We start from the raw sequence: 26,345 nt of genomic DNA on the forward strand, positions 1-26,345 counted from the left end.
GCCCGGGCATAATATACTCATTCATACATTTAACTGCCCCCCCTAAAGTCTGCATATCTACTCCCCCCCTCTTAATAAATCTAGTTTCCCTGAGTCTGTACATCCACTTCCACATCATTCATCAACACTCTTTCAAGTCTCCGTACACCAACTCCATTCAAATGTAGCCCATCCATCTTATATAAGTCCTTTTGCCCATCGAACTCATTCCACACATCCACAAATTCCACACCACTCTCCATGCATAACCCACGCATGAAGTCATTGGCAATTATGGCCCTCCTTCTAAACACTTCGCTGTCATACAGCGGTAAGATACTCACCATCCTAACTCTCTCACTCTTCTCTTTTGCTACCTCAAACAACTCCCTCACATCCTCTATCATTTCCATTTTGTCCTCTTTCAAATCATTCGTTCCTACCACGATTATCATCTCTTTCACCCTCTGTTTTTGCAGTCGAATAGATTCGCTGACGTCCTTTATGTTCGCACCCGGCTGGTACGACTTCGTTAAACTCTCAATTATTACGCCTCTTAATAGCGAATCCCCATACAGCACTCGCTCCTTCGTTTTATTGACGTTTACGAACATTCTATTATTTGCCGTCACAGACTTCCGCCGGTTATTTGTCGGTACGTTCAACACACGTTTTTCCATACGCTCCAGTTGTCTTTTGGCTCTGTGTATCGCGCCATTCAAACGGGCAATTTCGCTACTCGCATTTATCTCACCATTTTCATTATCGATCAAATCATCCATTCTTTCTGTGTTTCTACCTTCATTTACACTTTCAGCGACGCTCTCACACCTATCTGGCACTACCACGCAATTCTCTAGTACACCACCATTTTCTACATTCTGACTACCGTTAATGATATCAGTCTCGATACACGAAACACGCTTGAAGTCCTCATTCTCTTTACACTTTCTACACATATTAACTCCACTATCACTTTCTAACCAGACTCCTACCGCTCTTCGCAAGGCATACATCTCACAGACAGCACGTTGCATAAATTCGTTTACATCAAAACTCTTAAACAAACATGGTGACCTGGCCACCATTTTTTTCTTTATCGGTGCCATGTGTACGCTATCTTTTCTTAAAAATAATAATTAAAATAACAGAAAACACGCAAAAATTGCACAGACACACCAAGAAACAAAAAGCAAACAATACTACTTAAAATTCTAGTAAAATATCTAATGTTAACACAGAATAATACTAATCTTTTCAGGAGCTCTCGACAAGCCGACGATCTAATCCGTGCGACACCAAGCGACCATTTAACATGGCATTTATGTCAAGCTTAAATGCCATGTTAAATGAGTTTCACCAAATCTTTCTATAACTTGTGTTCAAAAGGTTGGTCAAGTTAGCTAGGAATCTGCTGCACAAGAATGGCAGAATTCATAGTGATGATGAACTCAGTGAAGAACCTGCCTGCTGATGACAATCCCCCCCCCCCACACACACACACAACTTGTTTTCAAGAGGAATCGAGATAAGAAAGAAAATGATAGTTTGATTGATGACTTTCATTCCCCTTGTGGACATTGGCTTGCTTCTATGTTGCTCAATAGATACCAGATGATTATAATAGCATAAATAAGCGATAGAAATTATGCATTAATTCTGGAGCATAAATTCTGAGCACAACTAGGCAACAAGGATATCATTCATCCAAGATGCTTGCTTACTGATAATCAGAACAAGGATTTTTCTTTCTGTCAAAAGAAGCACAGACTGACTGGTGTTGGTATAGTGAGAAATGATTTTGCTTTATCTATACAATTGGAGATGACTGTTGGGTAAGAGGTCAACCTTATCTTTAGGTAACAAACAAACCAGGAAGACTGATGCTATTTTAAGCAAGAGGCATGTTTTACTCTAGCCTGTTCAAAGTGATTTGGATCTGTTGATTTCCTTTTTCATTATTCTTATTTTTTAATTTATTATTATTTTTTTTTAAACAGAGATATTATGATATGAAAGCTGAGTGCAAACTGGGATAACACATTCACTGAAGAACAAGGACCTGGATAGTGAGGGGGGGGGGTATAAAGGACACTATTCCAGCAAAAAACATGCGAGTATTTGATCATAGCAAATACTCAGAGGAAAAAGAAACTGGACGATGAAAAAGCCATAGCTATTTTAAAATAAGTACGTAAGCTATAAATTATAGATGCCAAGAAATTATATTCTTGGTTTCATCCTTTATCCAAGTGTAAGCAAACAAAGTTGCACATGAAGTAACTTCACAATTGGGCTACTTTTATATAGAGGTTAATGACTTCACATTAATTGCCTTAGTGTCACATAATGCAACACACATATCCTTACAAACATGTATAATGCTATGCATTATGAAAAGGGCCACTACTACCCAGACTGGTTTTGATCTTTATTGAGGTCACATCAGTGGGAGCCAAACCCAGAGGTGATACCAAAGTTGAAGTAATGCAGAAGTCACATTTCCTTATAAATGTAGTCTAAAGGTGTCACACCTTATTATTATAATACTCTGGATTAGCGATAGTTAGTTGTTGGAAGTTTTTTCACTTGGTTGTACCATAAATTAAAGATGCCAAGAAATCATTCTTGTTTCATCCTACATCCAAGTGTAAACAAAGTCTGCATGTGAAGTAACTTCACAATAGGCTACTTACTTTTATATAGAGGCTAATGACTTCACTGAAATAAATTTTCAGTGAAATTTTCATTTCTACGAAAATTTGTTGAAATGAATTTTCGCAGAAATAAAACCTATAATGCCTTCACATTATTTGCTTTAGTATCCCATAATGCAATGCACATATCTTTATGGACAAGTATAATGCTATGCATTATGGGAAGGGCAACTGTAAGCTGTATGTTTGAAGTAATTAAAGATGGAAACTCAAACTTATGCAGAAAAACAATTTTAATCAATGTAAAATTTTCACTTTGGTATCTAAGGCATCCTCAGTATATTGACAATGGAACACAAAATAAAATGTAATAATAGAATTATTTTAAAAAGTGCACTAAGTAAGCCAGCAGAGGTCAGCAAATTCCCAATTAAAAATATACAGTAATCCCTCGATTAATGCATCCCTGATTACTGCACCTATGCATCTTAAAAATAAATGTTACAGATTTGAAAAATTTTCTATCTATACATTTTTATGGCTAACTATTTTAAAAAATCACTCACTAGAATGAAATAATTTAGTTACTGATTTAAAACATTTTACAAAGTTATTTTTAATGGCATACTACACTACTTCCAAGTACACTATGTATACTATGTTCAAAATTTTTACTGGCAAAATTTATGTCGTCTGCTGTATGCCCACAGATTTGAGACCTTTCGACACATCTGTGCATGTCACAAAAAGGAGAATCCCTTCCGATAATAAGGTAATCAATCCATCTTCTGGGATGAATTGTTTATTATTAAAAATCAGAAAATTAACTTCTCTTTTATGATCATTGTAGTTTTTAAAGTGGTAACTATTTTGCTTGTATAACAGTTGGGAAATTTTATCTATAAAGCAGGCGATTTCGCGTGTTTGACCAATTCGTACGTCCTTCATTTCTTTCTCCTCTTCAATGATAACGTCCAAGAGTTAATTAAATCTCATTCTGAAGAACTGAGTGATTCCAACCTACTAAATTCAGATGCACAGCGGGAAGATCCTGAAGAATATGAAGAAAATTTAACCACTGACAGTCAGCCAAAAGAGATTTCACAGAAACAATTTGAAAATATTTTTCGTACAATCAAAGTTTTTAAGCAGCAATGCTTAGAGGCTGATCCTGATGAAGAGAGAAGCAGTAAAATTTGCAGAAGAGTAGAAGAGGCAATAGGGTCATACCGTCGGTTATATGAAAAAAAGAAACTAAATGCCCGCCAAACTATGTTAGCTCAATTCTTTAAGAAGTAGAATAATAAAATTTATATTCTGAATATGTTTTATTATCTTTCAGCTTCATCATTTTCCTTTAACTAGGCCCTGAGATACCTTAATTCTTTTATAAAAAAATCAAGGTTCAAAAAAGAAATCTGAGGAACGAATTATACTTTTTCCCACAGGTTATTATATTCGATTAATGCGCCTGTTTTATAGAATGCATTAGGCACCATAATCGAGGGATTGCTGTATTCTTATAAACACATTTATATAAAACTGCCGGCCTGGTTGGCCAAGTGGTTAGCGTATCTACTCTGCGGGTTCGAATCCCGTCGTGGGCATGGATGTTTGTGATTGTCTATGAAAATGCTAGTGGTGACCTTTGAACTTCAAATTTCTATCCACCATTATGTCAATATCCCCAGTCTCATCAGTTTCTTGTTCATAACCCTTAATATAACATGCCACTGGTAATCTCATCACACCAAAGTGCATAACTTTCCACTTACTAACTTTAAACTGAGTCATTTTCATTTGTCCAAATTTCTAGCCTATTTAAATCATTTTGTAAGTGCTGGATATATGTAGCATCACTGATTTCCTATGCCTATCTTTGCATCATCAGCAAACAATTGCACATCTGTTACACCCTTCATAATATCATTAATTATACAGATTGAACAACAATGGCACAAGGACCCTGAGGTACACCATTGGTCACCTTAAATCTGGCAGATTCACCCCCCCCAATATACTACTTTTTGATATCATCTGTCAACAATCCACTGATCCAAGTCAAGAGTTTATATTCTTTCCCATATTCTCTAGTTTATGCAACAGCTTTTCATGTGATATCCTATCAAATGACTTAGCAAAATCAAGAATTATCATAGCATATCCATTCCCTCATTCTCTTCATCGAACTCGGCTGTGACATTTTTATAAAATATGAGCAAATTGCTAAAACATGACCTACTTATAGTAAACCCATGCTGTTCCTTAGAGAGTATAGCTTGTTTGTCTATCCATTTCTATAGGTAAGTTCTTACCAACTTCTCTAAAATCTTCAATATCACACCAGAGATACTGATAGGTCAGTAGATAGACACATCAGTGTTTTCATCACCTTAGTACAATGGACCTATCATACATTCCTTACATTCCTATGGTATCATTCTGGATTTTAATTCTTCCACATTGCTTAAGCCCCCCCCCCCAACACAAACACTCCCCTTTCAACACCAAAACAGCAGAAGTATGCACACTGCAGAAAGAAGACAGGCAACAACATCCAAGAAAAGGTATGTGCGAATTTTCTTCTACTATGCTACATATATTTGTCTCTAAAATACATCTGCAATGTCCTAAGAATTCTTGAGTAAAAAGCCAGTGACATCAAAAAAGGGGCACTCCTAAACAAAAGCAGGCAAAATAGCCATAAAAATAATAATTCTCATCATTCTCCCAAAGACTTTTTAACTTTTTCTTTCCTTCTCTTTCCTTCAAATATACTGTGGATGTCAGATCTCCTCTTTACGACTCAGATCATAACTGTTAAATATAATCCTATCAACTTAGTCATTTTCTTAACTTTATCCTGTTGACTGACTGACTGTATTTTATATGTACAGTTTACCCTTGAACAACAACGTGAGTATTAGGGGCACCAATCACCCACGCAGTCAAAAATCCAAAAGCTTAACTACTGTTGACTGGAAGCCTTACCAATAACATAAACAGTCAATTAACACATTTTGTATGTTATATGTATTATATACTATATTCTTACAATAAAGTAAACTAGAGAAAAGAAAATGTTATTGAAAAATCATAAGGAAGAGAAAATAACAGTACTGTACTGTATTTATCAATACCGTAAGTTTACATTGTCTGTATACAAGATGAATCATATGTCTGTCAGTGCCTACATCAATAATGTCTTATATGATGCAAAAATAATATAACATTCATATTATACCTTTCATATTAAGGTATAATGATTCAGGCATTGATAACAAAGCAGCAGCAATATGATTGCTTTATGGTAGCCTAGAATGAATGAATCATTATGAAAGTTATTTTATGCTAATTAATTAATAACAATTAATTTTATCTAGTTATGATTTAATACTGCATCTTTACATTTCTCTCAACTGCAAATGGTACCATGTACGGTCTGTAAGTGTTTGTGTACATAAGTTTTGATAAATTTTAACTTTTTATAATAGATTTGTGTATGTTTTATGGTAGTAAATAATAAAACAGACTTGCATCTACACATATTTTATGCATTCATGACATACCCAAGAGGACAACAAGATACTCTTTTATTTGAGGAAGTAAATTGTTCCAAGATTTTTCTTCCACTTAACCATCTTAACAATTGTAAAATCAGTGAGATCACCAAAAGTGCAGTCACCACTTTTCTTCAAACACTCAACAAACTCTATGAATGAGAGAGCTTCCACTTCTAATATAATTCACAATTTTTACAATAATGTCTATCACATTTTTCAATTCATCACTTTAAGATTCTGAGCACATAAATTTTCCTGATGCAAAATGCAATGGAAAGATGGCAGCATGGACTTCACATTAATGGTTTTCATTTAAATGCTGCTTCAAAATAGAAACAAATCTCAACAATGGCAGGAGCACCATTTGTTGTGATAGAAACTAGTTTTCTTAATTCCAGATTTAATTTTTTTAACATTTCAAGAAATGTTTTCAAAGATGTCTTTTCCACATGTTCGATCTTGTAATCCACAAATGTCAAGCATTTCTTCCCTAACTTGAAGATATGAAGTCACATATTGAACCCAAATTATCAACTTCACAGTGTCATTAACATCTGCTGACTCATCTAGTGCTAAAGAAAAACAGAAACAGTCTTTTAGTTGTTCAAGAAACTGATTTTCTGTTTTTAACTTAACTCTAGCATTCTGTGGATAATAGTTCTTCAACTTAATTGTAAATTATTTACTTTTTGAAGAATATCATCTTTTATTTTTGAATCATAATTCTCCATCAGAGTTTCAATGACCACAATCAATATTTCTTTTACTAGTTCAGCATCAGAAATTGGCTCATTTTTTGAGCTAGATTCCAAACTACTTTATAGCTAGCTAACGTAACTAGTTCCATCGATGATGAAAATCTTTTTAGGTCTTTCTTTTGTTGATGAAGCTGTGCTTTGAGGCTGATAATTTAATTAAACAGATTTTGGCTATCGACTTGAAATTTCACATAAAATTTGATGTGAAAATTGTTAAAGTGTTACTTATAGTAGTATAGTTTTTTTATCACTAAAAAGTTACACAAAAGACATGCTGGCTTATTATTTACCTGCATCACTGCAAATTTCAACTCCCAACTTTTGTTAAATTTTTGTTTCACATTTTTCTAGTCATGCACCATTCTCTTTTTGGCAGCATTCATCTCTGTTCCTAATAAGTCTCCATCGCATATGTCACAGAATTAATCTCACTTGAGTGATATACCCTTGCAAAGTGGTCACTCAGTAACTCAACAGCTTTATCTGCTTCTGTCATCTCATCACCATCAGCACTCATTAAGGTTATTCTTCCTCTTACTTACCGCATAATGAAAGAACTCTTTGGGATTTCCTTTGGCCTGCCCCCCCCCCACCCCCCCCCCCCCCCACCCCCCCCCCCCCCCACCCCCCCCCCCCCCCACCCCCCCCCCCCCCCACCCCCCCCCCCCCCCACCCCCCCCCCCCCCCACCCCCCCCCCCCCCCACCCCCCCCCCCCCCCACCCCCCCCCCCCCCCACCCCCCCCCCCCCCCACCCCCCCCCCCCCCCACCCCCCCCCCCCCCCACCCCCCCCCCCCCCCACCCCCCCCCCCCCCCACCCCCCCCCCCCCCCACCCCCCCCCCCCCCCACCCCCCCCCCCCCCCACCCCCCCCCCCCCCCACCCCCCCCCCCCCCCACCCCCCCCCCCCCCCACCCCCCCCCCCCCCCACCCCCCCCCCCCCCCACCCCCCCCCCCCCCCACCCCCCCCCCCCCCCACCCCCCCCCCCCCCCACCCCCCCCCCCCCCCACCCCCCCCCCCCCCCACCCCCCCCCCCCCCCACCCCCCCCCCCCCCCACCCCCCCCCCCCCCCACCCCCCCCCAATGATTTTTTAGTTCTTGTTTCAGGGCTTGCTGGTTAGAGCAAATTGTTGTAGCTCTGTTTTTAAGGGTGTTAATGACTCCATACTTTTGTGATGGGTGGTGGTATGAATTAGCATGTACGTGTTGGCCAGTGTGTGTCGGTTTTTGGTAGACCGTGAAGGATAGACTGCCTGAAGGAAGACGTGTGACTAGTGTGTGTCTAGGAACGGGAGCAAGTTTTGATTTTCGATTTTGATGGTAAATTGTATGTGTTCATGTTGTTTGTTCAGGTGGCTAAGGAATGTGTTTAGCGTTTGCCGCCTGTGCGGCCAGATCGCAAACACGTCGTCAACGTATCTAAGCCAGATTGTCGGTCTTAGCGTGGCGGAATCAAGCGCCCTTTGCTCAAAGGTTTCCATGTAGAAGTTAGTGATTGGGGGAGGGGGGGGGGATAGTGGTGAGCCCATGACTGTACCTTCTTTTTGTAAGTAAAATTTGTTTTGCCACAGGAAGTAACCAGAATGTAGTACGTGGGCAAAGAGGGCCGTAATGTCGGATGGAAATTTGTTCTGTAGTAGGAGAATTGTGTCATTGATGGGGACATTAGTGAAAAGGGCAGAAACGTTGAAACTGACTAATAGGTCATCTTTGTCGAGTGTTATGTTTTTAATTTTGTTTATAAAGTGTTGTGTGTTCTTTATGTAGGAGGGAGAATGACCTACCAACTCCTTGATTGTTGATGCTAATTTCTTGGCTAAGAGGTAATTGGGGCTGTCAATCCTTCCACAATAGGTCGAAGGGAAACATTTTGTTTGTGTATTTTCGGGACCCCATATATTCTGGGGGGGGGGGGGCGTAGTGGGATTTGAGATTTTTAACCGTGGAAGGAAATTTAAGGAAGCTTGCAAAATCCTGATAAACCACCCAAATATCAACAACAAAGATGGCATGAAAATTCCAAGGATCTGGATGGCACCCATTCAGCCCACGTAATATATAAGATCCAGCATAAGTCAGGACTCTAGCCAATCTTCAGCTAGTATTAGAAACCATTCCATACCAACTGGCTGGAATGTACATGTATAATCATGATGTTAATATATGTATATAGATAGATACATAGACTTGTTGTTGCACCCAATATATGTCTACAACCAACAGATAACACTAATAATAGGACTCTAGTGTTGATGTATTTTTTTTTTCCCACCAGAGGTCAGGCCAACAATTGTTGTAGCGGTTGGTCAGTAACTTTAACAAACCAGTTTGAGTGTAGTGTAGCTTGTTTTCTGTGTATAATTGTATGCTCCAGAAGATGACCTCGACATAAAGGTCGAAACATCGAATGTAGATTTTAGTTATATTAAACTAAAGTTTTTATTCAAACACGGTAGTTGTCTCCATAATTTTCAAAAATGCATTCGGATCACTGTGTAAGCTTAAAAGAAAGGATTCTGTTTTTACCTTAAAAAAATGTTAAAATGCCTGATTCATCATTAGCTTTTTTAATTTGTTACACAAAATCCATTGGGTTGTTATGGAAACCGTTGAAAAAATATTTATTGTATTGTTTATGTATGTTTAGTCTGGAGTCTAGATTTAAACAAATCTTTCATACTGCTGCTCGTTTGTGGAGTTTACGGCAATCAGGTAGCTGCAACAAAAATGCCCAGCAGCTTGACGAGTGGTGACGGTGACTAAGCCTGAGATTGTTATAATTTGATCTCATTGAGTGCATGTAATATCTTTGATTTTACATCGTTCTTCTTTGTTTTTCTGAGGTGAGTTAGAGTATCATAGTTTTTTTAGGCATGCAGACTACACAAACTAGCATTTTAAAAGGGATTTATTTATCCCTGTTATTCCTTATTTATTTAATTATTAGTTATTATGAATATCTTTCTTTTTCTTATTTTTTCAGTCTTACTTAAGATGAAGTGAATAAAAGAAAGTGGTGTAGCCTTTAGAAAAAAGAAAAAGGCTAGAGAGGGAGAATTAAAAAAGAATGAAGGTGCACTACTGAAATACCTCAATCACAAAACTACAACTACCACTGTTGCTGAAGCAATTTCCAAATTCAAACCATCATCAAAATCAAGTGACTCTTCAACTTTTGGTCTTTGGCCAAGTAAGATTAACGATGAGACACTGATCTTACTGGTATGTCATGGTGCATCCGTGATTCAACATCTAGATTCTGATTTTGGTGAAGTGATTCATGAGGGTGCATCAATCAAAGGATGAAACAGAAATCTTGCATGCGAGTGGTTTTTTCGAACTCTGCCAAATAATGAAAACATGTTGAGGTCGTGGTTAGTGTACTCGCCTTCCAAGAAAGTTCTTTACTGCTTTTGTTGCAGACTATTTTCAACTGGTATGTCATGATGCATCTGTGATTCATCTAGATTCTGATTTTGGTGAAGTGATTCATGAGGGTGCATCAATCAAAGGACGAAACAGAAAACTTGCACGCGAGTAGTTTTTTCGAACTCTGCCAAATAATAAAAACATGTTGAGGTCGTGGTTAGTGTACTCGCCTTCCAAGAAAGCTCTTTACTGCTTTTGTTGCAGACTATTTTCAGGCAGAAGTCATTCAAATTTTGATTCTGCAGATGGATTCAACATCTGGTGGAAACTTAATCCTAATATATTTGACCATGAATCTAGTGTAGCCCATGTTCGATCTTTCACACAATGGAAGGAGTTGGAAATTAGAATCCAACGTGGAGCAACAATTGATAAAAAGGAACAAGAACAAGTTGAAAATGAAGTGAAGAAGTGGAGGGAGATACTTTCAAGATTGTTGGATATCATTAGATTCCTAGCTAAACAAAATTTAGCTTTACTGGGTCACCGAGAAGGAAACCATTACAAGACTGATGATGAACCTGAATCAACAGAAAATAGAGTAAATTTTTTAGAATTAGTTCATTCGTTGGCGAAATATGATCCAGTGCTAAGAATCAAGCTGGGAAGAAAGCTTGCTAAATCCTATATGTCACCTACTATTCAGAATGAGTTTATAGAAATTTTGTCAGAAAAAGTAAGAAGCAAAGTTACTGAGCAAGTAAAAGAAGCAAAGTATTCTATGATATTCGACAGCACCCCTGATATTTCTCATAAGGATCAAAAGAGCCAAGTTTTACATCTACATTATGATTGACGGAAATAAAGTGAAGGTTGTGGAATCATTTGTTGATTTCATTGAAACAAAAGGTAAAACCGCAGAGAATATTTCAACTATGATTTTGCAAAAATTAGAAAACAATGGAATTGATATTCAAAATTGTAGACGACAAGCATATGATAATGCTGTTCAACATATTGAACAGCATTATCATATGAATGGTCAACATATTGGCATTCAGAGATGCATCAAGGAAATTAATGGAAAAGCAGAATTTCTAACATGTACAAATCACTCATTGAATTTAGCAGGTATATATGCAGCTTCTGTTGCTGTGACTTCTGTTACCTTTTTTGGAACTGTGGAGCGTTTGTTCACTTTTTTTTTCCTCAGTAGAACATTTAACTGGTAAAAAAGAAAACAGAGTTACCAGGTCAGATGCTGGCATGTTGCTTGTTGCGTTACAATCGTTTTCCTTCCTGTGCTTTCTTGGCCTGTGGGAATCCATCCTTCTAGAAATTAATGAAACACAGGTCTACCTCCAAACCAAAGGATTGAATATACAACAATGTGACATAAAACTTAAAATTTTTAACTGAAAATAGGGATGAATTAGTTAACAGTTCAGTAGCTTACGCCAAAGAAATTTGTGATGATCAGGGGATAGGCATGAATCGTCGGCATAGAAAGAAGAAACTGATGACAAATGAAGAATCACTAGATGCTGAATTGTCATACGAAACTAAGTTGAGGAGAGAAATGTTTTTTCCACTGGACAGAATGATCCAAGAAATCACCACGTCATTTCAACAGCTTCATGTTCTTACTGAAAAATATGCCTTCCTTATTCCATCGAATCTTTTGAATGATAAATACAAATGTCAACTAGATCATGATCACGATGACATTAATAAGGAAGAGTTCCTTGTTGAGAGAAAAAGACCAGAGTTTTATTTCTGTTGCTGCTACACAAGATGAAACAGAGATGTGGAAGCCCTTGAACTTTTGCAGTTTATTCTAAAATGCAGTCTCAAGAACTCAGTTCCAAATATTGTAATACTACTGTGAATTTTCCTCACAACTGCTGTAAGTGTTGCTAGTTGTGAGAGGAGTTTTTCTAAATTAAAACTGATTAAGAATTACCTAAGATCTACAATGAGTACCTCGAGTTTAAGAAATCTTGCCATACTGTCTATAGAAAAGCAACTGAGTGATGAAATAGACTTCAGCAATGTTATCGATGATTTTTTTTATTATTATTATTATCATTCAGGCCTCCATGGAGTGCAGAGACTTATTACGGGAAGTCCTTCCTAGGAAACACAAAGTCTATCATACCACTCCTTGAAAAAGACTGATAGTAGGACCACCAACACCACCTACCATCCACCACCACTAGTATTTTTACAGACAATCACAAAAAAACATCCATACCCATGGCAGGATTCGAACCAACAGCCATTCGGGTGAAGAGCATATATGCTAAGCATTCAGCCAACTAGGCTGGAAAAAGACTTGTCTGGGATTATGTAAACAGAAAAGCAAGAAAAAATAACATTTTAGAATGTTGGAATTAAAGTTTTACTTCAAAAATAAACAGTGTTTTAATTTATTTCCCTAGACGTCATTTTGACTTTTTGTAGTATATTTGGTGAGTGTTGAGAGGGACGGCAAAAGCTCTAGCTACACCACTGGGTGGAACTCTTTCACTTTAGAAATTGATGAGCAGGTTAGATAAAAATTTTGACAATTTATAGATAGGACAACCTATATAACCACTGCAGCAACTGACTTAATTTATTTACTTATAAGGTGGGATCTCTGGTGACAATTTTATAGGTACAATAATTTCTAAGGATGCTGATTTTGTGATTATATTCAGAAGAATCCATGATAACTATGCAATTGCTGTTTCCTGCTTTAGAGATGGTAATATTATGGTTGTTTTTTTTAGTGAGTGTAGGTCATTTATTTCTGACCTAGAAATGTTTAAAAAAAAATAATTTTGCACTATATATAAAATATAAGCTACTCTGAAACATAATATCATATAGGTCATATCAAAATACAAAGATATCATGTACATTCCTTTCTATCTACAGTATGAAATCAGCATACAGTTTTTTTCAGAATAACAGAAATCATCTCTACACAAAACATTAATTTCAAGGTTACAGGCCAGAGTGACATTTCAAAAACACTGCCATGACTGATCTTATTCCTAATTTTTGTCAGAATAAAAGAAACTATCAAATCACCTAGTGTACACAAGATTTATTGATAAGTCAGTAAATACTTTTAAACCACCTCTGGAAATCAAATGCGACTTGGCAAAGTTAACATCACTATTAGTAGCAATATTAGAATGGTGTGAAACCACCTGCAGCCTGCTTATTAGAGACCCAATGATGCCAAAAAAAATTCCACTTTAGGTCTCTCGAGCAGGATTTCTTGATAATATAAAAAATAAAAACTTTAGCTCACCTACACAGCACTAGAGATTTACAACCTTTCAATGGTGGGAATCAAAAACACAATTCATATTCCTCACCACCTTCATATCTGTTCAAAAAAAAAAAAACTTCTGCCTACCATCACTACAGTCAAACTTACAAGAAATCTCTTAATTTCAGAAGTAGAGAGTATATGGATTACACAAAGATTCTTCACTCCAGCAAGTCAAGCTTAATTGAATATCTCATCACAACTAGCCAACAAAATTTAGGTGGATCCACTTAATAGCACCTCATGGATGCTTCTTCAAATAACAGTTCAGAGTGAGCTGTGGAGCCACATACACCAACCTCACTTAAACAAAAATGATTTAAATGCCATCTCTCTCTCTTATGTCAAAGGTGGTCATCAAGAAATCATGTTATATCATAAATAAGAAATCATATGATTTCAATATGGGGAGATGGACAATGAAATTTATTTGTGCTTATGGTCTAACAGAATGTTCTAAGGAAGAAGTGGAGGAATTTTCTGAGTCATTAGAACAGGCAGCTGACAAAGAAAATGGGAAAAAAGTGGTCCTTGTTGGAGATCTGAATAGCAGAGTAGGAAATGAATCCCACCAGGCATATAGGAATATTTTGGGAAAATTTGGAGAAAAGGGCAAAGCTAATAATAATGGCAAGTGTTTACTGGCCTTCTGCTTAGGACATGGACTAGTCATTACTAACACCATGTTTCAACATCAAGATGTGCACAAGGAGAGAAGACAAGAAATAAGAAAAGTCTCATTGACTACGTCATTGTTGAGAGTAATATTAACATGCAGGTTCAGGATACAAGGGTGTACACAGAGGATTTGAAATTAGAAGTGACCATTACTTAATATTAAGCAGGATAAAAATGTATATTGCATTGAAAAGAATAATATGTAAGAAATTACATAGGCAAAGTGGATATTAAATCTAACATTATTTCAAAGCCGAATGTTTGTAGAAACTATGAAAGTTTCATAAATTGACCTGAGAGCTTAAGAGAATACAATCCTCAGCATCCCCATGCCTTAGCTTGGACTATATAAAAGACATGAGCACTGCCCATCATTCATCCATATATATGTTGTTTATTAGTCCATTTGATAAAGGTTTCACTGGCCTGACAGCCGTTTCGAACTGCTGGTTTTCTTAAGAGACCAGACAGAAACTTTAAGAGAGCAAAACCTATCATACAGTACTAAGGAAATCAAAATGTCAGAGAAATATATTTTTTTGTAAGTGAACTCTCATTTTTTCTCATTTGCAAACTGTACGAGAGTTTTTGCTCTCTTAAGGATTCCGCCTGGCCTCTGAAGAGAACCAACCAGTTTGAAACAGCTGTCAGGCAAGTGAAACCTTTATCAAATGGACTAATAAAAGATGAATATATGGATGAATGGGCAGTGCTCATGTCTTTTATGTAGTCCAAGCTAACAACTTGAGAATGCCAAGGATTGTATTCTCGTAAACTCTCAGGTCAACTTACGAAACTTTCATAGTTTCTACAAACATTCAGCTTTGAAATAATGTTGGATTTAATATCCACTTTGCCTATGTAATTTTACATCGCCAAAATGAAGCCATCTGACTCTTTCTTCAGCAATATGTAAGAAAGTTTTAAAAAGGATTAAAGTTGAGCAGCTTTTAAAGGTAAATTGTAGACTCGACTATACAAACATTATTGAAGAAAAAATTAAACAAATTGAAAACAAGAACCAAACCTTGGAGTCTCAATGGCAAACTCTGAAGAAGACATTGATTCAGTTAGGGAGGTATGTGGTGAAGTTGTCTGCAAGAATAGAAAAATAAGAACACCATGGTGGACACAAGAAGTTAAAGAAGCAGTCCTGGAAAAGAAAAAAGCATACCAAAATTTTCTAGCAAATAAGTCAGCAGACATCCTAAAAAATACAGAGAAAAATGTAAGGCAGCTAAGCTATTGTAAAAGTAGCTAAACAAAAGTCATGGGGAACTCTTTGCTAAGAATATAGAAAATAAATATTAGGAAGGTGGCAAAATGTTCTGAAGGCCATTGAAGATGCTTAGAAATGGAGGAAAAAGTACTGTAAAAGGAATAAAAGATGATAAAGGTGACCAAAGATGAGGATATCCTAGATGTGTGGAGTAATTACTTTGAAGTCTTTCAAAGTTCTTTGAACTTTGAAAGACTGTTAAATGAACCAAGCAGTGATAGAACCCTATTAGCAAATTTTCAAGTGGAATGCAAAGAGGAGCACATATCAATACTTGGGGTAGAAAAAGCTGTCAAAAACTTGAAATGTGGAAACACAACTGGAGTAGATGATATTCAACCAGAAATGCTTAAGCATGGAGGTATAAAAGTTTTGTAGTGGCTGCACTGCATAATCTAGTCATAGTCTGGTCAGAAGGTCAAATTCCCAATGATTAGAGCAGGGTTATTATAGTACCCATAGATGAGGATATCCTAGATGTATGGAGTAATTACTTTGAAAGACTTAAATGAACCAAGCAGTGACAGAACCCTATTAGCAAATTTTCAAGTGGAATGCAAAGAGGAGCACATATCAATACTTGGGGTAGAAAAAGTTGTTAAAAACTTGATATGTGGAAATACAACACTGGAGTAGATGATATTCAACCAGAAATGCTTAAGTATGGAAAAGTTTTTCCATACTTAAGCATTTAAGTATGGAAAAGTTTTTCCATACTCTTTCACACTGCATAGTCTGGTCTGCACTGCATAATCTAGTCATAGTCTGGTCAGAAGGTCAAATTCCTAATGATTAGAGCAGGCAGGGTTTTCATAGTACCTATCTTTAAAAAGGGAATAAAAATGAATGAGAATTACAAAGAAATTTCTCTACTAAATGTTCCACGTAAGATTTATGCAAACATACTTGAAAAGAGGTTGAGAAAGATTATGGAAGAGAAACTTGGTTCCGGTCAAATAGAAGTTATCAAGATCAGATTTACACTTTAAGACACACAGTTGAGAAATAATGGGAATATGACAAGGATCTTTATTTAAGTTTTGTAGATCTTCTTGAAAAGGCATATGACAAGGTGCCCAGAAAAAAGCTTTTCAAAACACTGCAATTATATGGGGTGAATGGAACATTGTACAGAGCAATACATAGTCTATATTTAAGTTGTCAGTCAGCAGTTGGAATTGAAGGAAATACAGGAAGATGGTTTGATGTAAACTCTGAGGTAAGACAAGGATGCACATTATCTTCACCCTTATTCATCATCTAAATGGATCACATTATGAAGGAAAGCGGTATTAAACATATCAAAATTAGAGATATTAATCTCAGTTCTTTACTTTATGGGATGTTATACTTTTAAATAAATCCAGTACAAGTCTGCAAGATTCCCTAATTAAATTGAATAACTATTGTAATAGATTTGGTATGAAAATTAGCAATAGCAAGACAAAGACAATAAAAGTAGGCAGAAACATTGAAAATGTCAACTGCATTGTGGAGAACCTATAGAACAAGTAAAACATTTCACTTACTCAGGCACAATTTTTAGTGAAGACTGTAAATTAAATATGGAAATAGACAACAAAATCAACAAAGCTGGTATGGTAAGAAGTCAAATGAATGATTTATATGGAATAAGAGAGAAATTAGACGAAACACTAAATTGGATGTATACAAGACAGTCTTCAAACCAATTTGAACTTATGGGTCTGAGAGCTGGGGTAGAAATAAAACACTTGACCAAAGACTAGAGACCACAGATACGAGAGTCCTGAGAAAGATTATGGGTTTGAACAGATAACATTACTGGCATTATCATATTAAAAATGAGGATAGTAGGAAAGAACTTGGCATTGTTAGCAGAGCTAATCTCATGTGGTGTGGGCACTTAAACAGAATGGGAAATGAAAGATTAGCAAAGCAAGCATTCTCTGCCAGGTTTGCCAGAAAGACCAAGATATAGATGGATTGATACAGTAAAAAAAAGTGCCTTAGAAGATAGAAATATAAGATTTGATAATGTTGGAGTCCTCAAATCAATCAAACAGATTGATTTGGAGGAAAATTGTAGATAGGAAGTTAGTAACGATGTAAGTTGTTCATGTAGTACTATTATAATATTCTCTACACCCTTTGAAGGTACAAGTCAGGATGATGATATTTCAGTCTGAAATTAGCAGACCATCATCAGTGGCTTAAAACATTTAATAAATAATACTTTTACTTGTATTTTCATGTATATATTGTATAGAACTATGCCACAAGTTTTAAGTTATGTATCTGAGAGTTGGATTAGAAATAAAGCACTTGATGAAAGACTAGAGACGACAGATAAGGGTTCTGAGAAGAATTATTGAGTGAACAGATAGATTCAATGGCAGAATCGTATTAAAATTGAAGATATTAGAGAAAGGTACTTGACATTATTAGCATTCAAGAATGTGTCAGCAGAGCTAATCTAAGGTGGTATAGTTACTTAAATCCAATGGGTGAAAAAAGATTGGCGAAACAAGAATTTGATGCTAAGATGGCAAGAAAGAGACCCAGAGGAAGACCAAGGCCAAGGTGGATTGATTCAGTTAGAAGGGCCTTAGAAGAATGAAATGATATAACAATATTGGAGTTCCCACAAGGTAATCGACTGATTTGGAGGAAAATTAGGAGATTAATAATAATGTAAACTTAATCATGTAATACTATCATAATAACCTAAAGAGCCCTTAGGGATACATATCAGGAGATTGATGATGATGATTCCCACTATGATTTTTTGGACCACCGAGATGCTATCTGCTAACTGATTAATTATTACTCTAAGCACAAAAAAAAGCCTCTGTTTTATTTATATTTACATCTGTTTTTCATTCTACACTAATGCTGCTCTGTATGCATGTAGCAACAGCCAGTCATGAAGATGGCCAAGACAGAGAACGAAATATACCAATATAATTAATCATTAAGTTTGTTTTTGTTATATCTATATGTGCGAATTTTTTATAGAAAGATATTTTACCTTAGTATAAAACTAAAATATTAGAAGTGCAGTAGAAGTCAAAGAATGTGACATGACATAAGATGACATACTAGTCAAAATTCTTTGTATATGTAAATAATACACAGTTAACTATTACAGAAATATCGTAGGACCACACAGGAATAGTTTGCAATAGTTAATTTATTTTTAGTATAGTATTATACCTATGGAAATTTCATCCAACTTTTCTGTAACATTACATTTTTGTTAGATTATTTTTTAGTGAATTTAAATCTAGCCTATATAATAAGTATCAAAATTATATTAAACTTGTTGCGTTATTTTTTTTGCTTGGAACATTTCTATAAGACTAAAAACTAAAATTTACATTATCCTCAAGCATACTATCAAATTTTTCAAGACTTACACTTTAATCCCAGGTGGTGGATCCCAGACACATTCTCCTGTGGAAAGGTTGGCATACATGTGCTCACGAGTTCTTGGTTCGATAATTTCTACCCACTCCACTCTAAAATAAGATAGTTATCAGATAATATCAGAAATGGATAGAATCAGTTTAATCATGCTAAATTACCAAAATTTATCTTTATGTTTAAACAATTTTCCATTCTAATTATCTGGAAAATCACAAAATTAAATTTTAGATAAAGATACAGATAGTTTTGACAACTGTTTTAAGAAAATTGTGGCAAATTTCAAAATACCAAATTAAGCAAACACAGAATTTAAAATAAAAACTGGCTATTTGCCACTTCTGAATTTTTAACTTAACTGATAGAAACCTGAAGTTTAGGGGACATATTGCAAAGGTGGTGAAGGTAACACAGAGGATTGCTGCTATTATGAGAAGGACACTGACCTGCAGAGATAAGAGGGTTATCATTCCGTTGTATAAGTCTCTGATCAGACCACACTTGGACTATTGTTCTCAGATTTGGTCCCCAGGATTTGAAGGGGATAAATTAACTGTGGAAAGGATACAAAGACGGATGACAAAGATGGTTTCAGGACTGTACAAGGATAGTTATGAGGATCGGCTGAGAGAATGTGGACTGCAGAGTTTGGTGGATAGAAGAAGGAGAGGTGATATGATTGAGACTTTTAAACTGTTGAGAGGTGGTTACAGGGTTGACACTGGGGAGTTCTTTTGCTTGGTTGATCAGCGGGAAGGAGTGATGACAAGAGGCCATCCCTGGAAGTTACGAAAGGAAACTGTGAGCAAGAGGGTAAGGAGTGGTTTCTTTGTGTGGAGGGTGGTTGAGCCGTGGAATGCATTGCCTGATGGAGTGGTGGGAGCGAGAACAGTCAGTGGGTTTAAGGAGTGGTATGATAAACTTTGTGTTTCTCAGGGGGGGACCTCCCCTCGATGAGTCTTGACAGACTTTATGTCTTAGAAAGGGCCTCCCTCGATGAGTCTTTTGACTCCTTGGAGGCCTGAATAATAATAATAATAATAATAATAATAATAATAATAATAATAATAACTGCCTTATCCTATCAGAATACATAACTTTTTTTTTTAATTTAAATTATCTTTTATCGAAAATCATTAAAAATATTCAATTTCACTTCAGTAGCAGCATACAAAGTCACTGTTAAAAGCATGACAATAACTACAAGAAAGGCAAGAGTTTTGCTTTGAAATATGCTAGTTTAAAAATTAATTTTTGACAACATGAATAGCCAAGTGGATATTCTATAAACTTTGCAGTCAACAGACTATGGGTTTGAATTCCACTGTGGCATGGATGGATGGATGGATGTGTGTGTGTGTGAGAGAGAGAGAGAGAGAGAAAGAGAGAGAAAATCTTCTTTACGTGGTAGATCTTCACCTTGCTTACAGAAGGCCTAACATAGCTTAAATTAGAATCTTAAGTCAGAATAATAGGGATCCTAGATAACAAAATTACCTAATCTTTAGCCCTTCCCCTTATTAATGTAGTGTAGGCTTCCAACCTTTCATGCAGTCAGTTATTATAAAAAGACATTATAATGGATATCTCAGCAATTCCTTAACAGTTAAATTTAAGCTATAAAGTTAATATAATGAACTGCAGAGATACCCATATCTTAAGCAAACATGTAGCAAATAGTCACATACTTGAGCATATGTACTGAAGAGTGCCTGCATAACTTTTAAATTGCGCAAAAAAATTAAATTTTAACAGAATTTTTTAATGATTGTTTTGGGTGATATGAAATCAATAATGGGAAAAAATAATGAAAAAGACCAACTAAGAATATATCTATTTATAACTAAGCATCTATAAAAAAATAATAATGAATAAAGGAATAACAAATCAAACAAAGGATTGCAGATTATAAAATCGATAAACACAACTGTATTATTGATGGTTTAGTTTTCATCATCAAAAATAATCTGACTGAAAATAAAACAGATTCCAAATTTTAACCATGATCCTAAATACCAAATTATTATTATGATTATTATTACCCCAAGACCTCATGGAGTCAAAGACTCATCTGGGAGATCCTTTTATCACACACACAGCTCATCATACCATATCTTAAATACACTCAAACAACTTGCAGACACCACACTCTCAGGGAAGGCATTCCAATCATTTACAACTCTGCACAAAAAAAAATCTGCTTCTCACTCTCCTACTCACACCTTGTTTATACAGTTTCCAGGGATGACCTCTGGTTCTCCCACTATTTTCTATAGAACTTCTCCAGCACTGATCCTATAACTACCCCTTATTAACTTGTAGGTCTCTATCATGTCTCCCCTCTTCCTCCTGTCCACCAGATTCTGCAAATTACAACTTCTCAATCTTTCCTCCTACCTAACATTCCAGAGGTTAGAAACTACCTTAGTCAGTTGCCTTTGGACCCTTTGCAACATCTCTTCATCCTTCTGAAAACTAGGTGACCAAATCTGGGCACAATAGTCTATGTGTGGCCTAATTAAAGCCTTATACAACGGAACAAGAATCTCCCTACATCTACAAGTCAGTGTCCTCCGCATCATTCCAAGAAGCCTTTGTGTTGTCTTCACAATTTTGGCTGTGTCCCCTAAATTTCAGATCCTTATCCACTATCACCCCCTAGATCTCTTATTTCCTCCACCTCCAACAATATATCCCCATCAAGCATAAATTCTGCATCCCATCTTTGTTTTCCAAATTTTAAAACCTTACATTTTGCAACATTGAACTCCCATCCCCATTTCCGTGCCCAATCATTCAATTTATTCAAGTCTTCTTGTAAGGCCACAACATCTTCTCTACTCTTCATGGTTCGTCCCAACTTTGCATCATCCGCAAACAACTGAATATCTCCATCCAAATCTTCACCAATATTATTAATATACAAGTTAAACAGTAATGGTCCTAAAACAGATCCCTGAGGCACTCCACTAGTGACTTTCCTTTTCCTGGATATCGCACCCCCATACACAACTTGTTGATACCTATCAGATAGCCAGTCTCCAATCCAATGCACTAATCTAATATCCAACCCCATCTGCTCTAGTTTGACTGTCAACTTATCATGAGGTACTCTATCAAAAGCCTTTGCAAAATTCAAGTATATTACTATGTATCCTTCTCCTCTGTCCAAGGAAGCAGTCACTTTATTGTAATAAGTAAGCAGATTACTAAAACGTGACCTCCCTTTGGCAAATCCATGCTGTCCATCAAAGATTATACCATTGTTGTCAACCCAATTCTGGATCCTAGTTCTCACAAGCTTCTCCAACAACTTAACCACAACACCTGACACACAGATAGGCCTATAGTTTGATGGTAGAGTTCAATCACCTCCTTTATGAAGTGCCACAATCCTGCCTTCCTTCCACTCCTTAGGAACTTAAACGAGTGCAAGACTCGTATTAAAAAAATATGTCAAAACAGGTGTCAACTCCCTGGCACCTTCCTTCAGAATACGTGGTGATATATTATCAAGCCTCTCAGCCTTATTAACATCTAGTTTGCTCAACTCCCCATACACCTCTTGCTCACTTACAGTCAGTCTCTCCTCCCCATCATCAACAAAGCCAGAGAGGAATTATCATGATTTATAATAATTTATTATAAAAACAGTTCAATTATACTGAGGTAAGAAATCATTAATTAACTAGCTATGAACCTAAAAACTTACATGCAGTGGAATTTCAAATGTTGATTTAAGTTGTTTTCATAAAAACTACCAAATCTCTGAAATACTGAGAGCTTTATCTAATGGCAGTACTTCTATAAAAATTTTGAGTGCAAAAGCAAGCTAATGTATTACAAATAATTTTCATTTGCATAATTTTGCCACCACAAATGGTCAAACTGAATCAAAAATGTAAATGACTGAAGAACATTTGACAGCAATCCAAAATTAACAGTACATAATTATTATCAATTCAAATCCACTTGTCAAATTGGATATTTGAAATATTTTGTCTGGGTAGAATCAATGTTAAGCTGCATGCAGAATCACTGTTGTATATACACACGAGACTCCCACTCACTGTTAAAGATGATAGAAATGATACACCAATGAAGTACAGTTACACCCCGAGTAATGCGTTCCGTAAACCTTTACATAATTCAAATTTTATGTAAGTCTAATTTGTAAATTACATAAGTACAATAAAATGTTCAATGGCTACTCATACCGCTGTCTTACATTAATTTTTTACCATTAATCAGATAATTTCCATTTTTAATATTTTTCATTTTTGGGGATTAAAAAAAATTCAATTATAAAAAAATGTATCAATTGTATTTGAATAATATACATACTGTAAATATGAAAAATACATAATATAAAAGAATATAAAAACAAGCTGAAATCTTCAACTTTTCTTCTAAAGTAAATGCAGACCTTTGTGTTTGTTTTAGATTTATTGCCAGCACATTCAGTTTTGCATTTGCATTCCATTTTAAGGCTAAAAAAAAAAAAAATGAAACTAGCAGTGATAACAAGTGACTGAGCTAACCGCGTGAGGCATCTACTATTGTACTGCATACGGCTGTGTAAGATGCACCTGCGCAAAGCCGCAATGTGTTCATATGCACTAGTAGATTTATTACATAACTGCAAATTTACGTAAGTTGTGTGTTACATAACTCGGGGTGTAACTGTACATCATTAAAAGATAACAAAAACTGAGAGGAAGAACCAACAGTAGCTCATAAGTTACTTTTTAATGATTTTTAAATATGCATATATACATTTACTATATTTTCAGTTAAATAAAAATATGTAACTTCTGGAAAATTTTGCAAGTAATTTTGGGAGCTTATAAATGTTATGAAGTTTATTTGAAACACCCCCCCCCCCAATGCCAGAGTTGTTCAGGCCAACCCAATTGCTTCTTAGAAGGCACATTGATTGCAATGGATTTAAAATTGAAAAATAATCAAGGCAGAGTTCATTAATAATTTGCATGCTTACCAAAAGATAAATGGATAGAAAACTAATCTAACAAATAACAAAAAACTAATCTAACAAATGCTTACGTAAATTTCAAAACACACCTTATGTCATGTGACTCACCATACGAGGTACTGACAAGTGCAAGGTAATGGACAAACTCTGTGATAAAAATGCAAGATGTCTATGTTTTTCTGTTTTTTTTAGGCAACATCCAAGTGTGAGTAATAGTAAAATACTCTTTTCAATTATTATTATTATTATTTAGAGACTTCTACAGAGCCAGACCACTTTATCCAATACAAAGTATCATATCACTCAAAACTCACTATCTGTATTCTCACTCTTTCAGGTAATGCATCCCATGCTTCTATCATTCTACATGTGTAAAAAACATTCCGTTTTCTTACAACTCCCTAGTCTAGCTTCCATGGATGGCCTTGCCTCCCTCTTCATGTTAGTTCTTCTACCATATCAAAAATATCCCCATTGTGGTAAATATCTTAGATGAGGATGACATCCTGACAGGAATAGAGATGGAAAGGTATGATGTGTTTCGTGAGGATAGAAGGGGTAAAAAGGGAGGGGGAGTGCTATTGATGATAGAGAAAGAGTTATGTCCATACAAGGTAGAGATGCAAGAGGGAAATGGGGCCAGTGGTTTTGAGGCAGTATGGTGTGAGATAGAGGTGAATAGATCAAATACTTGGTGGGATGTTGTTATAGACCTGGTAATGTGGATGGTGGTGATAGTGAAATGTATAGTCAAATAAGCCAAGCAAATAAGAAAAGGGTGATCATTATGGGTGATTTTAATTATGGCAATATAGACTGGAATGAAGAGATAGCAACTGGAAGTAAAGAAAATGAGTTTCTTGAGTTTTTGAAGGATAACTACCTCAGACAGTATGTAACAGAGGGCACAAGAGGATTAAGGGTCTTGGATTTGGTCATCTCATCGGAGGATGTAATTATCAATGAGGTATCAAATCATCCACCAAATGGTGAAAGTGACCATGAGGTGATTACTTGGGTGGTTGCCAGCAGTGCAAGGACCCCTGTGAAAAAAGGGTATATGTGGAACTACAAGGGAGGTGATTATGAAGAGCTCAGGAGACAGCTTGCAGGTGTAGCATGGAATGAGGAGTTAGCTGGAAAAGAGATCAATGCAGCTTGGGGGATTTTCAAAAAAATCACCATTTAGTGGATGCAATGTCTAAATGTATACCACGGGTGAGAAGGTTAAATAAGGTAGGTGTGAGATGGATGAATAAAGAGATTAAGCATGCAATACAGAGAAAAAGGGCATTGTGGAGGCAGCATAAGAGAAGTGGAAGTAACCAATTTCATGAGGTCTACAAAGACCAGGCAAGGAGGGTGACTTGGTTGGTGAGAGTAGCTAAAGAGAGGTATGAACAGCAGTTAGCTAATGAAGCTAAAAAGAATCATAGGGAGTTCTTTCGATATGTAGCCAGCAAAAGAAAGAATGATTATGGAAGGATGACATTGACTGGAGGAAATGGTATAAAGACAGCTATTGCAGAATGTGTGGTGGAGATACTTAATGAGCAGTTCATAAAGATCTTTCAATCTTGTGAATGTGACTTCATGGAGAGATTAAGAGCAGTTGATGATGGGGAGGAGAGACTGACTGTAAGTGAGCAAGAGGTGTTTGGGGAGTTGAGTAAACTAGATGTAAATAAGGCTGTGGGACTTGATAATATATCACCGCGTATTCTGAAGGAATGTGCCAGAGAGTTGACACCTGCCTTGACATATTTTTTTAATACGAGTCTTGCACTTGGTCAAGTCCCTAAAGAGTGGAAGGAGGGCAAGATTGTGCCACTTCATAAAGGAGGTGATCGAATTCAAGCATCAAACTATAGGCCTATCTGTGTGTCAGGTGTTGTGGTTAAGTTGTTGGAGAAGCTTGTGAGAACTAGGATCCAGAGTTGGGTTGACAACAATGGTATAATCTTTGATGGACAGCATGGATTTGCTAAAGGGAGGTCGTGTTTTAGTAATCTACTTACTTATTACAATAAAGTGACTGCTTCCTTGGACAGAGGAGAAGGATACACAGTAATATACTTGGATTTCGCAAAAGCTTTTGATAGAGAACCTCATGATAAGTTGACAGTCAAACTAGAGCAGATGGGGTTGGATATTAGATTAGTGCATTGGATTGTAGACTGGCTATCTGATAGGTATCAACAAGTTGTGTATGGGGGTGCGATATCCAGGAAAAGGAAAGTCACTAGTGGAGTGCCTCAGGGATCTGTTTTAGGGCCATTACTATTTAACTTGTATATTAATGATATTGGCGAAGATTTGGATGGAGATATTCAGTTGTTT

General features: G+C 36.3%; 1 protein-coding gene across 2 annotated transcripts in view; it reads right to left on the reverse strand.

Moving 5' to 3' along the window:
* LOC150101178 (uncharacterized) overlaps positions 1–26,345 on the reverse strand; it is a 322,911-nt gene that overhangs the window by 290,343 nt on the left and 6,223 nt on the right. For both annotated transcript variants that reach the window (XM_090401128.1, XM_090401129.1), the window contains exon 2: positions 19,006–19,107. In XM_090401128.1, coding sequence (XP_090257254.1) covers positions 19,006–19,107 — 102 coding nt within the window. The remainder of the gene's footprint in view (positions 1–19,005; positions 19,108–26,345) is intronic.

Source organism: Typopeltis vanoorti, chromosome 12 (genome assembly GCF_054136105.1).
Source record: "Typopeltis vanoorti isolate ZY-2024b chromosome 12, IOZ_Tvanoo_1.0, whole genome shotgun sequence".
Classification (NCBI taxonomy): Eukaryota; Metazoa; Arthropoda; class Arachnida; order Uropygi; family Thelyphonidae; genus Typopeltis; species Typopeltis vanoorti.